The sequence below is a fragment of the Simochromis diagramma genome, unplaced genomic scaffold, assembly GCF_900408965.1.
Source record: "Simochromis diagramma unplaced genomic scaffold, fSimDia1.1 OVJJ01000753.1, whole genome shotgun sequence".
NCBI classification, from domain to species: Eukaryota; Metazoa; Chordata; class Actinopteri; order Cichliformes; family Cichlidae; genus Simochromis; species Simochromis diagramma.
In genome coordinates, this window is record NW_024387523.1 from 1,646,205 (window position 1) to 1,661,192 (window position 14,988).

Here is a 14,988-nt window from a genome sequence, read left to right on the forward strand (position 1 = left end):
ATGGTGATGAAGATGGAGGTTTGGATGGAGCCTGAGTAACATGGGAGAGGAGGTGTCATGTAGAGATGATGCCATATGGCACCATAATCCAGAAACCAGAAACACCACCATCTTCTTTGGGTTAAAGCCCATTTAAAGTTGACTGAGGCAAAGTGGAAAACTGTTCTATAATCAGACAAACTGAAATCTAAAGTTATATTTGGAAAACATGAACCCCACATCCTTTGGACTAAAGATGAGAGCGATCATCCAGCTTGTCTTGAATGTGTGTGTACATCTGGAAAGCCACCAACAATGCTAAAGGTAGATACAGGTCATTGTTCACAAACACTGATACATTTTGAAAAGTTAAGAAAAAGCTAAGTCATGCTCCATAGATAGTGAACAATTGTATTTTGGCCACTAAGGTCCTCTTTTATGCTGCACAATGACTGTTTACATTTATGCACCTAAAGCCTGTTAAAAATAAGGGGAAAACATATATACTTAAAAAATAATCCACAAAAAAGAAATCAATCCTCACTTGATGCTTCTGCAATTCACATTAGATGTGTATGCGTTGTATGTTGACCATGATTAGTTTCTAAAGTTGTTGTAATTTAACAAAATGATTACAGGTAACAGCAATGAGAACAAATGGTGATTTTCAGGACTAGGGGAGGCACACGCTTTTTCATACTGTTTCTATGTAAGTGCTTTCTAACATTCACACTCTGATGGATGCACTGGAATTAGTATCTTGCTCAAATATAATTGCCTTGTAGACAGGGATCAACCCACCAGCCTTCTGATTAGTAGGTGACCTGCTCTCCTGAGCCACAGCCACCCCAAGAAAAGCAACTACGGTAGCTCTTGCAGCAGCAGGTGAGGTAATGATGAACAGGGATCCACTTCTTGTGGCCAAAGGAGGGATCCACACTGGGAAAACAAGGAGAGATGATATTAGTACTCTGGGGGAGCAAGGTACACAAGGAGCAGCTAAAGCATGCCTGATAAGTTGAATGAACTTGTCATTTCAGCAACACCAAAGGACCTGAAAGCCCACAGAAGATAACTAAAGTGGATGATGACAGAATAATTTAGTAAGTAAGAAAAACACTCTCATAACATCTAACAAAATCAAGTACACATTCAGGGAATCAGGCTCATCATTGTTCATTTACTGTGGGTGTATACGCTGCTGTTCAGAGAAGGGACATTAAATGACATGTTTACTAAAATACATTAGTTTAGCAACATATTTGTGTTTATTATTTCACTGGCTTCAACTCTTTCAGTATAATTGACAAGAGGTCATGATCACAGTCTGTAAAAAAGAAAAGTTTTCTCTCTTCTTCTTTTTATGTTAGACTGAGGCCAGACTGGACACTACATTGACCCATTATTACTTTCATAATGCCATAGAAGAAGAAATTGTCTGCCTCTTTGTGAATTAAAGCACAATTGCATAATACTGCCACAAGATGGTGCCCCCTTCCTTTTAGTTGTGTTAAGCTGGAGCATAAGGCTGTACTACTAAAAGAGATTAATGGGTTAGCATGCTATGTTGCTAATGTTCCTTTGCACTCTCCACTAGTCGGGAACATTCCCATAACATTGGCAAATGCAGAGGTGGCAAAAGACCAGGCATTCTTTACTTAGGTAGTAGTACAGATACCTGTGTAAAATTGGCTCAGTTGGTGGTTTGAGGCATGATATAAATCAGGGCACACAGTTAGTGGGTGTTCTCCATCGCCACCTAGTGGGCATAAGAGGTGTTCACTCTGCTGACCCACAGCACACCCAAGCTGCAAGTCAAGTCGACCACAGCACAGAACGACCTAAGCGCGTCTGGTAGTGCAGGGGCCCTGTCATCGCTGTTTACAGCTTCAATTTTTTTTAAATCCCCTCTCACCCTGCAGGCGGTCTTTTATCCTTCAAGCTCAGGTCCTCTACCAGAGGCCTGGGAGAGACTCCTAGGACTGTGCTCTTCTGGACAGAGACAGTTCAAGCTCTTCTCTCAGCCCTTGGTACTTCTTGAGCTCTTGTGCTCCTTTTACCTGATGTTGCTATCACTTGGTATAGCTACATCTATCACTGTGGTCGTGTTCTTTGTCCGGTTGGTGAGTCACCATCGGTTTGTCCATCTGTCTGGAAGTCATTCTCAACAACCCTAGGGGGTGCGCCTAAGGGTGGGTTTAAAAAATTTATTTTCCGATTAAAATCAATTTTAGCTTAAATAACGTGATGTTGATTCATTAAATCCTGAATCGATTTTTAAATATAAATGTATTTTGCCACAAACCCCAGAATCTCAGGTTAAAGCTCACAAAACCATTTCAACAACCACCAAACAGCTAAAACAGCAAATGAGAGCAAGTAAACAGATTCTCCACAAAGATGTGAACACAGACACAAACACATCCCTCCGTTCACCTGATGACACGTACATATACATGCCGTTGGGTGTTGGAAACCGACATCTCACAGATTCTGAAGCTGTAGGTTTCGTCACTCTCCAACCAGAATTCACTGAACCAGCAGCAAAAGAGGATGAAAAGTACACTTCCTACTTTGGCTGTTTTGTGATTTTAGTGTTTTCACCACAATAAAATGGCACTTCCTGCACATCTCTCTCTCTCAGTGTACTTCAAGAACAGTTTCCCATCTCAAATCTCTGTTTTCTGAATTATTCGCTTGCTTATTGAGCAGCAGTCTATCATTGTTTACAGCGCTGTAGACCTTGTTTTTTTTGGGGGGGGTTCAAAAATGACCTCTGACGAGAAAGCCTAATTTCTGCTGTTTAGTATGAAGACAACTTTTACAAACTATGCCAAATTGCAAAACACTTAGCTGGGTCTCCAACAAAACCTCTGTAAATTTGCTCTCAGCAGCATCAGGTAATGTTCATATGTTGTTTCATGGTTTTCTTCCATTTTTTAACAACTGCAGAATATTTTTAAGTAACATTTTATCTGCTATAAAAAAAAAACAGGCCAGGAAAATCTCCTTCATGTTTTTCTGTTTTCTCCTCAGTTACGTTGACACAAAGGTGTCTGCTGGGATGCTCACACCTCTGATGAAGTCTCACAAGTGTCAGCTTTGTTTTTATATAAAAATATGGATATGTACTGATAAATGATCAAAATTATAATATTTCTGACTGTCTGAGTCAAAACTGAATCAGAATCAAATCAGTTAAAGAAATCAAAATCCAATGTGAAAAGATACAAACAAAGGTTTATTCTGCAGCTTGTAAAATACCCTTTAAAGCAAACGTATTCGCAGTTTTACTTTACCAAGTCAACACGAATGCAATAAAATAAATTTTGATAAAGTTTGATTATGCCAGCTAAATATAAGCTTTATCACTTCCACTTTGCCACACTGTCAAGCTGTTTGTGTCATCACTGGTGTAGCCCAATCACCTTCTCCCGGCCTTTTCCAGGCCAATCAGCACTCATGCCACGTACTTTATATCTCACTGCGCATCTGTCTTTCTCCTTTGCAGATGCTTTTGTGCAACCCACCTCCTCCCCATCTCCACCTCTCATCTCTCAAGCCACCTTCATCATCACCATCAGCGTATAGGCTCGGGTCCTGCTCTAATCCCTTTCACAGCTGGGGTTCCGTTCGGCTGAGACGGGCAAACCGCCAAACATTTATCTATATTTTGTTCATCAATGAATCATGTTTATTCCTTTGAATGATCTGTCCTTACTGAAATGTTTGTATAGTGTTAAACAAGCAAGAGTGAAACATGTTTTAAAAAATATTTGGTAGTTTATTGTAAAAAACTAAAATTACAAGTCTGTGCAGCAAAATAAAACTTGACTCACGCAAGAGAAAACCTTTAGCATGTCATAATACACTAATGTAACGTCAGGCATAGAAACTAAAAATAATTACTGTATTATTATCAAACTTGCTGTATTAATAAATGTACAAAGACGTATTATTTATTTGTTTCAAAATAGTTGAAGTAAGCAGTAGAAAGACCCTCCTCCCCATCCTATCAGGAAGTTGGTTTTTTTACAGAGAGCTATGAAAGGTGTTGTGGTTCACTTGAAAAACCTGAAGTGAGGGTCGCGGAGGTGAATCTTGATGCTAATCTTTCTTTTAAATATAGAAGGAACTGATTCCATATAAGCACAAGTTTGCTGTTTTGTTTTTGTGATTCAGACACAGGTGGACTAACTCTGAAGTCAGGAGTTTGAAGCATCAGCATGATGAGCCGTCCACAGAAATACAAAGAAGGTAAGAACATTAATGTGGTGGTAAATCAACAGGGAGGAGAAAAATCTACACTTTTTATGAACAATGCTGTTTTCATACAATGTGATATGTAGTGGAAAATGATCCCAATGTAGCTAAAATATCTTAAGCCTGTGTTCAGGGTTTTATCAATTTATGAAAAAAATAAGAAAGTGTGTTGATGTCTAATATACAGTGTGTCAAGATTCCCGTTGCGTTGAGTTAGCACTATTTATTAAATGTTTATGTACTTGTGTGTTCACTTTCTGTCTCCTCTAAATCAGGTCAAGCTCTTGATTCTCAACATGCAAAATCAAACAATGCGTTAAAGCTCAGAGTGGCCGTGCTGGTTGTCTTTGTTCTCCTGGTATCGGCTCTCGTGGTAACTTATCTCTGTGAGTTTGTAGTTCTATTCATGTAGCATTATGTAGCTTTTCATGTCTCTGGTTTATCATAAATTTACATGAGAATCAGGATCTTTAAAAAAAAAAAAAATTGTGATTTATGACTTTTTAATTAATCTACATCATACTTTTATTTTAAAATTCTAAAAGGCTTCAGGACACATTTGTCCTGTATTTTAATTAAAATAAAAACATTTTTAACAGTAATTTAGCTGTTAATAATGTCCAGTGAACTATACTATCACCTAATTTCCTCTGACAATAAGCATCAAGTTCTTGCTCCTGTAGCGCTACAGAAGCAACATATACAGTCAAATTTGTATTTATTAAAGTTATTAAAACCTGTCAGAAATAGTCAGTCATAATGTTTTACTTTACATTAAATTATTTTTATAGTAATTTATGTTAATATATTTAACTTGTTATTTTTATTTGTAATTGACATGTTAAAAATAATCTTCAACTCAGACATTCTTCTTCATGAGTCTCAGGCAACACACTAGCCATCAGTGAAAGTTGTCTGACTAAATGTCTGACTTGCCATTTATTTTTAACATATTAATTATATTAATTTTTAATATTAGCATAAACATACTAATTATATAACATTTAAAACACATGATTTTACCATACAGTTATATAATAAAATACTTGATTCATACTGCATTCAGTTAATGAAATATCAATTCATAACTAAAAAAATATGAAAATTGTGTTATAACATATCTATAATAGGTTATGACATAATCAAAATATGTCAGAAATTTATTACCGGTTTTAGTGCAACCTCATCAATGTAATTTTGACAGGATGTTTTGTTAAATATTCTTTATCACACTCGGACCAAATCTGAAGGAATTCACAACTTCTTTGTCACATATCAGTGATGTCCAAGACAAAAATAAACACATCAATTAAAAAAAAGAAGATTTTAAGCTGAACCAAAATCAGCCAAGTTACTCTACTCTCTGTTTATATGGGTATATTGTTTACCTGCATGCTACCAAAGCCTGCTCATATGTGAACAAAATCGTGACTACAAGTTTGCTGAAATAATATCAGTTCTAGTAACAAGACCTTCTCCTTGGCTATTGACTCTGGAAAATCAAAGCCAGATATTCTTTACGGAGATTAAGTGAAGCCAAAAACAGTACTGACTGAGTTACATTTTTTTTCTTATTTAAGTGTTTGAGCTTTTGAAAACCAAGGAAATGCTCAGAAAAATTGAACTGGAGCGGGAAACTGTTAAAATTCATGTCACAGGTAAGAAAATGAGACTCCTACACTGCAATTGTGGACTTTCAATTTTGTTTATGACCTCAGGAATTCAATCACATAACACGACATTTCTCCTAAACTTTTACTTTACTTTCCCAACATTCATTTTCTATTCTGTTTTTTTGTTTGTTTTGTTTTTGTTTTATTTTTTTCAGAGAGATTGCCTGAAATCAAACCATGCAATACAGTGATGCCCACATGTCCATTGCAGCCTGAAATGAAAATAAGTAAGTTATTAACTTTTCGCCATGACTTGTACCTGCAGAAAGAGATGGAATAAAAACATATACAGGATCAAAAGAGCATCCTGCTACCCCAGAATAAAAAAAGAGACGATTGTGATGAAAAATTTATTGAGTAAACTTTTTTTAATTTCTTTTTCATAACAGTAACACAACCTTGCAGCACAATAAAGCCTACAACCACAACCTCACAACCTCCTGAAGTAAACATGAGTAAGTTTTAGATTTTGTCTTTGACAATGTTTTTATCCTGTGATTGAAATAAAGTTGATGGACTGACAGAAATGATAAGATAAACTGTAAGTGCAGCACAGAGGCACCTCCTTCTGCCTCCAAATCTCACAAACATAAACATGATTTGTTCCACCTGAAGAAATATCTTCCTGTAATCTCTTAGATGAACCATGTTATAAATGTGAGGATGACTGGAAGGAACATGGAGGAAATTGCTATTACTTCTCCACCAATTCATCCTCCTGGAATGAGAGCAGAACTGTATGTAAAACTAAAGGAGGAGACCTGGTTAAAATAGACAGCGAAGAAGAGCAGGTATAAAACATTTCTGCAGGTTCATGTTCTCATCCTGATGTTTAAGTATCACAGGACTGAAAGATTACCAAAATAATTTAATCAAATGTTCCTGTTTAGAATTTCTTGAGGAAAAATGTTCAACAAAAAATGGAGATACATGACATCCCTTTCTGGATCGGACTGACAGACTTAGCAGAAGAGGGCAGATGGTTGTGGGTGGATGGCTCCCCACTAAATGAAAGGTTTAATTCAATCTAATTAGATTATACAACATTACACACACACACGCACACACACACACACACACACACACATACATATATATATATAGATAGATAGATAGATCTATATAAACGCCGACATCATCCTAGTGCAAAGATAAGTTGAAGCAGACAAAAACAACAAGCACGCATGCTACAAACTTTACCCGAGTCATTTAGACAGCCGTTAGCACATGATTCTCCTTATGGGGACCTGATATGTTTAATGTGCTGCTGAGAATATAGCCCAGAAGAAGCATATAGTATAGCTTTTATTTTGGAAAGAGCCATTTCTCTGTAATAAACTCTCTTTTCCAAAGATGAGTGATTCCTCGATCAGATAGATTTAATTATTTTTATTATTTTGTTCTTTCAGCAACATTAAATTTAAAAACTGTACTTTTGAGTTAAAATATATATTTATAATTTTAATAAATGACAAATTAAAAAGGCATGAACATTTTTTTGTATCGAAAAAATATCGAACCGTGACACCAAAGTATCGATATATATGTATATATTAGGGGTGCAACGATTCACAGAATTCACGGTTCGGTTCGATACGGTTCGATATTTTTTCGGCGTAAATGTGCAGTCATATTCGTTGTGTTCCCACTAGTGCTGTCAGCGTTAATCTCGTCAAAATTACATTAAAGCCATAACGCCGCAAATCTCCGTTAACGAGTTACCGCGCATCGCCCCGTGCATGGGGCTGGACGGCGTCAACACGTTAACAAGCTAACTGCGCTAACGCACTAGTTCCCACCAATTGAGCATTGCATGGTACATCCGACATACTGTTTTACTTTAGTCCATGACGCGCTTACCATCAGGGTCATGCTTCACATGAAAACCAAGATAGTTCCAAACGCCAGATCTGAATGAGGGTGGGGAGGTTCAATTTTGGGTAGCGTTGAGGCAGTTGCCATGTTGCAACGAGCTTAGCTTCTGTCTTGCTAGCTTGCGCTGCACTCAGTGGATCTGCACTCGACAGTGCAGCCTAGGCGGAGTAGTCGAACGCAGATCCACTGAGCTCTCAACACAGACAGCATCGTCAGAAGAAAAGTTGATAAAATAAATAAAAAAATTTGTATTGTTCGATACATATGCGTACCGAACCGAAAGCACTGTATCGACCGGTTCAATATCGATACGAGTATTGTTGCACCCCTAATATATACATATATAGTCACCTTAAGGTGCATTATACTGTGAGGAAAAAAGGGACCGCAAAAATCAGACAATCCCAGTAGCATTTTATTAAAGTGAATGAGGAGGTAAGTGGAAAGTGAAGAAAGAGAAGAAACACACACAGAGACCAGGACAGAACACAAACACAGCGAAAGAGAAGACACATTTTATGACATCCAATAGTGGCGTAAAAAAAGACTGAACACATTACAAAAACACTTTTGTTCATTTCCAGAATCATAGTTCAGCTTTTACTTACTTACTTTACTTGACTCTTAACATTCTTTCTGTTTCTCATCCTTTAGTTTGACATTTTGGAGGTTTTTTGAGCCAGATGATTGGAAAGGGAAAGATCCTGATGGAGAGGACTGTGGTAGGATGGGGCCAGTGTATTGGTATGATAACTCCTGCAAAAGATCTCGTAGAAGTATTTGTGAGAAATCAGCAGTGGTCGGACACCATATATTTGTATGTGTCTAAAATTCAGGTCAGCATGTATTTTCATGTATTTGTGCTCAATGAAAAAACAAATTCTGTATCGTGTATAATAAAATAAATGTGAATAAATATTATGTGCTGCATGTCGACATCTGAAACTTTTGCCTGTAAGAAACTTAAACTACATAAACAGACTTCAATATTACTCAATCAACTCAGGAGGGGAAAGTAGTGCTCTACTCACACAGTGTATACTGCACCTAACTCCTTTGTGGCAGGCCCCATGGAGGGGATGAGCTACAGCCCCTGAGTTCCTGAAATGATCTAGATCAGGGGTGTCCAACTCCAGGCCTTGAGGTCCGGTGTCCTGCAGGTTTTAGATATCACCCTGTTTCAATACACCTGAATCAAATGATTAGTTCATTGCCAGGATTCTGGAGAACTTTAAGACATGATGAGGAGGTAATTTAGCCATTTAAATCAGCTGCGTTGGATCAAGGACACATCCAGAAAACCTGCAGGACACCGGCCCTCGAGGCCTGGAGTTCGACACCTGTGATCTAGATGTTGTGGAGCAGTCTTGGTTGACATGCTTCTGCAATATTGCATAAAGATCTGGGGTGGTGCCACTGGACTGGGAAATTGGGGTATTAGTTCCCATCTTTAAGAAGAGGTGTGCTCCATCTTTAGGGGATCGCACTCCTGAGCCTCCCGAGGATGTCTACTCACAGGTACTGGAAAGAATTTGTTCATTAGTTGAACCTCAGATCTAAGAGGAACAATGGGGTTTTCTTCCAGGTCGCAAACTCTGGATGAGCATGGGTGAGAGTGTGTGGGAGTTTGCCAAACAGGGTTCAATGCCTTGTTCAAGTCCACAAAATACAGTTTGTGGAATTGAAAAAGACATTCAACTGCATGCCTCAAGGTATCCTGTCGAGGGTGCTCCAGGATTCTGAGTTGTCTGGCCATGTAGGTCTGAAGGAATGGCCCTCAGCTGAAAAAGGGTGGAGCACCCACTCTGGGTCATGAAGAAGTTACTGCCCCATGTGGAGGAGCTTCTTGGGATCTTCTTCACAAATGAGGGAAGTTTGGAGTGGGAGTGGTCACAGCTGCTGTGATGCTGGCACTGATACTGCTGACCTACAGTCACGAGTTCTGGATAGTGACTGAAAGAATGAGATTGTGGATATAAGCAGCAGAAATTAGCTTTCTCTGAAGGGTGGCTGGCCTCTCCCTCACAGACAGGGTGAGGAGATCAGACATTCGAGGTGGGCTCAGAATAGAGCCGCTACTCCTTCTCGTTAAAAGGAGACAGTTGAGGTGTTTCAGGCATCTGATCAGGACACCCCTTGGGTGAGGTATTCTGGGCATGTCCTACCTGGAGGAGGCCAGTGGTTAGACCCAGGACACACTGGGGAGATTATATCGGTTGGCTAGCCTGAGAAAGCTTCCGTGTTCCCCTGGATGGACAGATGGACGAACAGGCGGATGGGTGGATGGAGAAGTTGTAAAAACGTGTAACTGATCAACTGTAGATCAATGGTTTATTTGAAAAATTCCATTCAAAATTGAGCAATTTCACCTCTTGTTAAAGGCCATATAGCCAGTTGCTTAAAGAAGGCTCAGCAGCGGCTGGATTCCTCCCTGTCCTGAAGAAGAATAACCAGGACCAGAAGCTGCTAGCCTTCAACTGCTCCTCAGTGGAGCGCATGCTCTCCTACTGCCTGGGTGTTTGGTACTCAGGGGCCACTACTGAGAACAGGAAGGCTGCGCTGAGGGTAATTAGCACCGCCATCACCAGATCCTTCTGTCACAGGGAAACCAGGCCCATCACAGGTGACTCCTTGCAATCTGCCCACCACCTGTTTGACCCGCTGCCCTGTGGTCGGTGCCTCAGGTCAATCAGGTCCTACACCTCCAGACTCACAAACAGCTTCTTTCCCTGTGCCATTCAGACTGTCAATAAACACTGTTTTCCCATACACCACCCTGCCCACCACCCTCACTAATCTGAGCCATGGTTTGAGTAAAGGATGAGATAAGGGTTACAGGAGCAAGTCTGTGACCCTCATAACCCAGACCACTCACACGCGGACTCTATTCAGACCAAGTCTTTACTCATGAGCCCTTTGCAACTCATTCTCTAATGTGTGTGTCTCTTATTATTGCTATTTATTTCTGCTGTCTACTATTTATATTTGATTCTACCACAGTTGGCAGTTCAAATATTTTATTATATAGTTTGAGAAATTGTTTATTTCTCAAACTGAAAGCAAGTTTTGCTCAGATGGATGAGCATGCAATCGTATGGCGCATAGCTGAGAGTGGCTGGTTCGAGTCCAACCCGTGGCCTTTTATTGGACACATTTCACAGCATGTTGTACTTGTATAACTACGCATGTGACAAATAAAGGATCTTGAATCTTATACTTTTTTTTCTACTGCACAATCCATGGAAAATACATCTATAAAATATGTGTTTTAAGGAGCAAGTGTTCACTTAACATTTCAAAATGACAAAAAACACAGAAATGGAACAGAGAGGTGCAGAAAGTTGATTTTTCCAAATTTGGCTCTGGACTAAAAGTCGACCAGCATATCTTCAGTGACCTTGGTGATGTTAAAAGTTATATTTATAGTTTCATAGTTTCAAATGAAAGGAAACAGAAAGTGTTCTTCAAGTCAAATCTTCATGTTTAACATTTAACAGAAAGCTATTTTACATAAAGAACCTTATATTAAAACTGACAAATATTTAAAGTCAGTCTTAAGGCTCATCTGTCTACCAAAAGAATTATCTGCAATAATACAAAGTGTTTTGTTTCTATAGTTTGTCAAAGCTTGAGTAAAACATGAATTCTACAGAATAAAGGTTTTTCTCCAGTTCTGATATCAGGATGTCAAAGCCTGGCATGATGAGCCATCCAAGATGAGCTACACAGGAGGTAATAAAATTCATGTGGTGAAAAATCAACTGACAGCTGAAGAAGACGGCACTTTAGTCAAAATGGACTGATCATCAAACAACCACTAATCTGGACAATGCTGCAGGTTATTGCTTTTTGCTGGTATGCAGGGATAAAATATTATCCGCACACAAATTAAAACAAAACTTGAGATCGCGTTCAGTGTATCTGAACATTTAGTACAGCAAAGAAAAAACAAACAAGGAAAGGAGGGGCTAATTCTTAGATTATGTGATAATTTAACTTGTGGTTTCCTCAGTCACCCACGTTGTTGTCTGGTACACAGTGTGCTCTGTTTCCTGTTTGGTTCATGCAGCTGTGTTTGTCACAGCTATCTGATTTACCATAAATAAGAGGAAGTGAATGTTTACGGTAAAGTTGTGAAATACTGTGTGCACTAAACATCATGGCCAGCTTATGAATTCGTTGTTTTAATTCAATTGGCACAACTTTAATTTCAAAAAGAGAAAAAAACAAGCTACAAGACAGATGAATCCAGCATCTAAATTAAGATAAAATATATATATCTACTATTATCTGAGTTTACATGGCAATATTTGCCAAGCCCCTCCTTGTAGTGTTGTTAGTCTCATTAGTTAAGACCTAATTTATAATCAAAGGTTTGCCCTGTTGTTATTATTATAGTTTTATACTTTCGATTTACTGGAGTTGATGGTACACATGTCTGAAAATGTTGAAGGTAAAATTATTTACTTTTTTTTTTTTATAACAAACAAGCAAATTGTTTGTTGGATATAGTGAATTCAATCAAAACTGAGTGAATTCACAAAATGTCAGAGGATAGCGGCTGGTTTTCAGATGCCGTTTTTTCAAATATTATACTTTGTACCATTTTCCTGAATGCAAACACAACCTGTGCAAATGTTATTGGTGAATAAAATTAGCACTAGAGGCAGAATGAAAATAGAAACTAAAAAAAGTACTAAAAAAAAAATTGTCCCCGCGGGTAAACTCCAAATTTATAAACAGTTACTAAAAGATACTAATTTGAATTTGTCTGGATTTCAATTTCACATGCTTGAGCTTATGAAAATCACAGAAACAGATAAAAAGATTGAAGTGAGGTGCAAAATTGTAAATAGCATTTTCACCAGTAAGACTGGGAAACTCTTATGTTGCACAATTGGATTAAACTTGGACCATCGGTGTAATTGAACCTGGTGACACACAACAATTATTATTTTTCGCACTTGTTTTTTTCTGTTTTGTGCATCACATTTCCAAGTTCTGAATTCATCTTACTGAATAAAGGATAAACAAAATACATATATTTTGTTTATCCTTTATTTGAACAGAGAGTGAACCTATTAGTTCAATTTATATTTAAGTGTTTATTTAGTATTTTCAGACTTTAGTTCTTACTTCCAGCTTCCACCTAAAATGTTTATATCCATAGATAGAATAAGACAGTAAGAAGAGATGTTTTTCTGGTGACTGTCAAAGCATTAGATGTTAATAAATAATAAAGAATTTTTGAAGGAAGTATTTTTGTTTTGTGATGCAGCAACAGCGGGACTAACTGAGATCAGGATGTTGAAGCCTCTGCATGATGAGCGGTTCACAGAGTTACACAGACATTACAAACATCTGTGTGGTGAAAAACAGGGAGATGCTGTCAAATCTGAAAAACAAAAGTTTTTGCAGTTGTTCCAGGTATGCAGAGATGCATACCCCGAAACAATATTATCTGCAGCCAAGTTAAAACAAAACTCAGACCACATTGAATCTTTTAACCTTTTAGTGTATTTGGTAATATTTAGAACAACAAAGAAGAAACAAACAAGAAAAAGGAGGGGCTAACTCTTAGACTATGCGATAATTTGACGTGTGGTTTCTTCAACCAACCATGTTGTTGTCTGATACACAGTGTGCTGCGTTTCCTGTTTGGTTGATGTAGCTATCTAATTTACCATAAATTAAAGGAGGAGGAGAATGTTTACAGTAAGGCTGCAAAATTATTGTGTACCCAAAGGTATGGCTCACAACTGTGACAAATGCAAAACTTTAACTCAAACGGTTAAGACAGCCTACAAGACAAATATAACTAAAAATGTCAATCAGTGTCAAGCCCTGCTTATCGTTGCCTACAACTATCTTCTTCAAAAAGAGCTCCTTGTTGACTCTGGTATAGTACAAAGCTAGATCAGCAACTGTGACTCTCCACCAAACCATTAACCACTCATCTTAACATATCCCTTGCTAGAAAGACAACCCACATATAAGCTGGTCGGAAGAAAGAACTAAAAGTATAAGTTTGTTTTGCCTGTCGAACTGTTTACAATCTTCCCTTCCAACTCAGTCTCTAAATCTGCTGAGTGTTGCTCACCTAATCTTTCTCTCATTCCTAAGGAGTGTCGTAACCTATAGCATCATCCTTATGAATGCGAAATTCACCTCCTGCCTGGAGCACCCAGGGCGGGATATATTAGACAGAAGCTGAACAACAGAAGCAGGAAGCAAGACAAATAGGCAACCATAAGCATTTGAGTAAGTTTGACAAGGTCTAAGTTTTGGCTAGACAACTGGGTCAGACCATCTCCACCTCTTGAGGGGTGTTCCCAGTTTGTAGTAGTTATTATTTATAATAAGTGGTCCAAGGTGAACCAGGAACTGTGTCATGGGTACCCAATGTTCACCAATGGGTTTACCAATGTATATGGGGAGGGAAAGCTGGCCTATATGGGTGATCCAACAGATTTATTTACATACAATGATTTAATGCTTAGAATACCAAAGATGAGCTGTGAGCTATGGTGGATATCAGACTCTAGGAGTGGTGGACATGAACCGGGAGCTAAAGGGGAATCTGGGGTGCAGGTTGTGGTTCAGGTGGGTGTGCTCAAAGTCACTGCAAAAGAGGGGGAGAGAGAGATGTTGGGGAAGTGTCAGTGGTTTGTCACGTAAGTGAGTTCTGTTAACTTCTGTGTTTCACAGAACCAAAAGACTGGTACAAAAACTGGACTCTAGTGCAGGAACCCAGAGCTGAGACAGTGGAACATTTTACAATGTTCATTTGTGAAACTCAAAACTTCAAAGTGTGATAAGAACAAAGGCAACAAAACACAGAACTTGACCTGGTGAGGCCTAGTTAACGTGGCTCGGTGGACGTGGATTGAGGGGGGAAATTGGCCTAGAGATGCAGACTGGAACATGGCAGTTAAGCAGTCACATTGAGGAGAGAGGGCATCTGAGTTAGGGAGGTAGTAGAGAGGAGCTCTGTAGATGGTGAGTATATTGTATAACTTTTCTTACTTGCAGGTGGATGCAGTAAGCGATGAAGGATGGTTGACATGAATCCAGAGTGAGCTGAACGGTGTGGAATGGCTAACCTGAGATTTGGAGGTTCCTGATGGAGCATCCTCCAGCTTCACTGTTTGTTATGCTAATGTAACACACCCAAAGAAAGATTCTAGGTCCGACCAAC

At 38.6% G+C, this 14,988-nt stretch overlaps 2 protein-coding genes across 2 annotated transcripts in view; both read left to right on the forward strand.

Annotated features, from left to right (window-relative positions):
- Positions 1 to 14,988, forward strand: part of LOC120726498 (C-type lectin domain family 4 member E-like) — a 68,324-nt gene that overhangs the window by 7,152 nt on the left and 46,184 nt on the right. The window lies entirely within an intron of this gene.
- Positions 4,038 to 8,818, forward strand: LOC120726502 (CD209 antigen-like). The gene is made up of 8 exons (XM_040020127.1): positions 4,038 to 4,236; positions 4,518 to 4,628; positions 5,823 to 5,900; positions 6,071 to 6,142; positions 6,305 to 6,370; positions 6,555 to 6,706; positions 6,806 to 6,930; positions 8,445 to 8,818. Exons 1-8 carry the CDS (start codon positions 4,206 to 4,208, stop codon positions 8,617 to 8,619), a joined length of 810 nt encoding a protein of 269 aa, XP_039876061.1. The 5' UTR covers positions 4,038 to 4,205; the 3' UTR covers positions 8,620 to 8,818.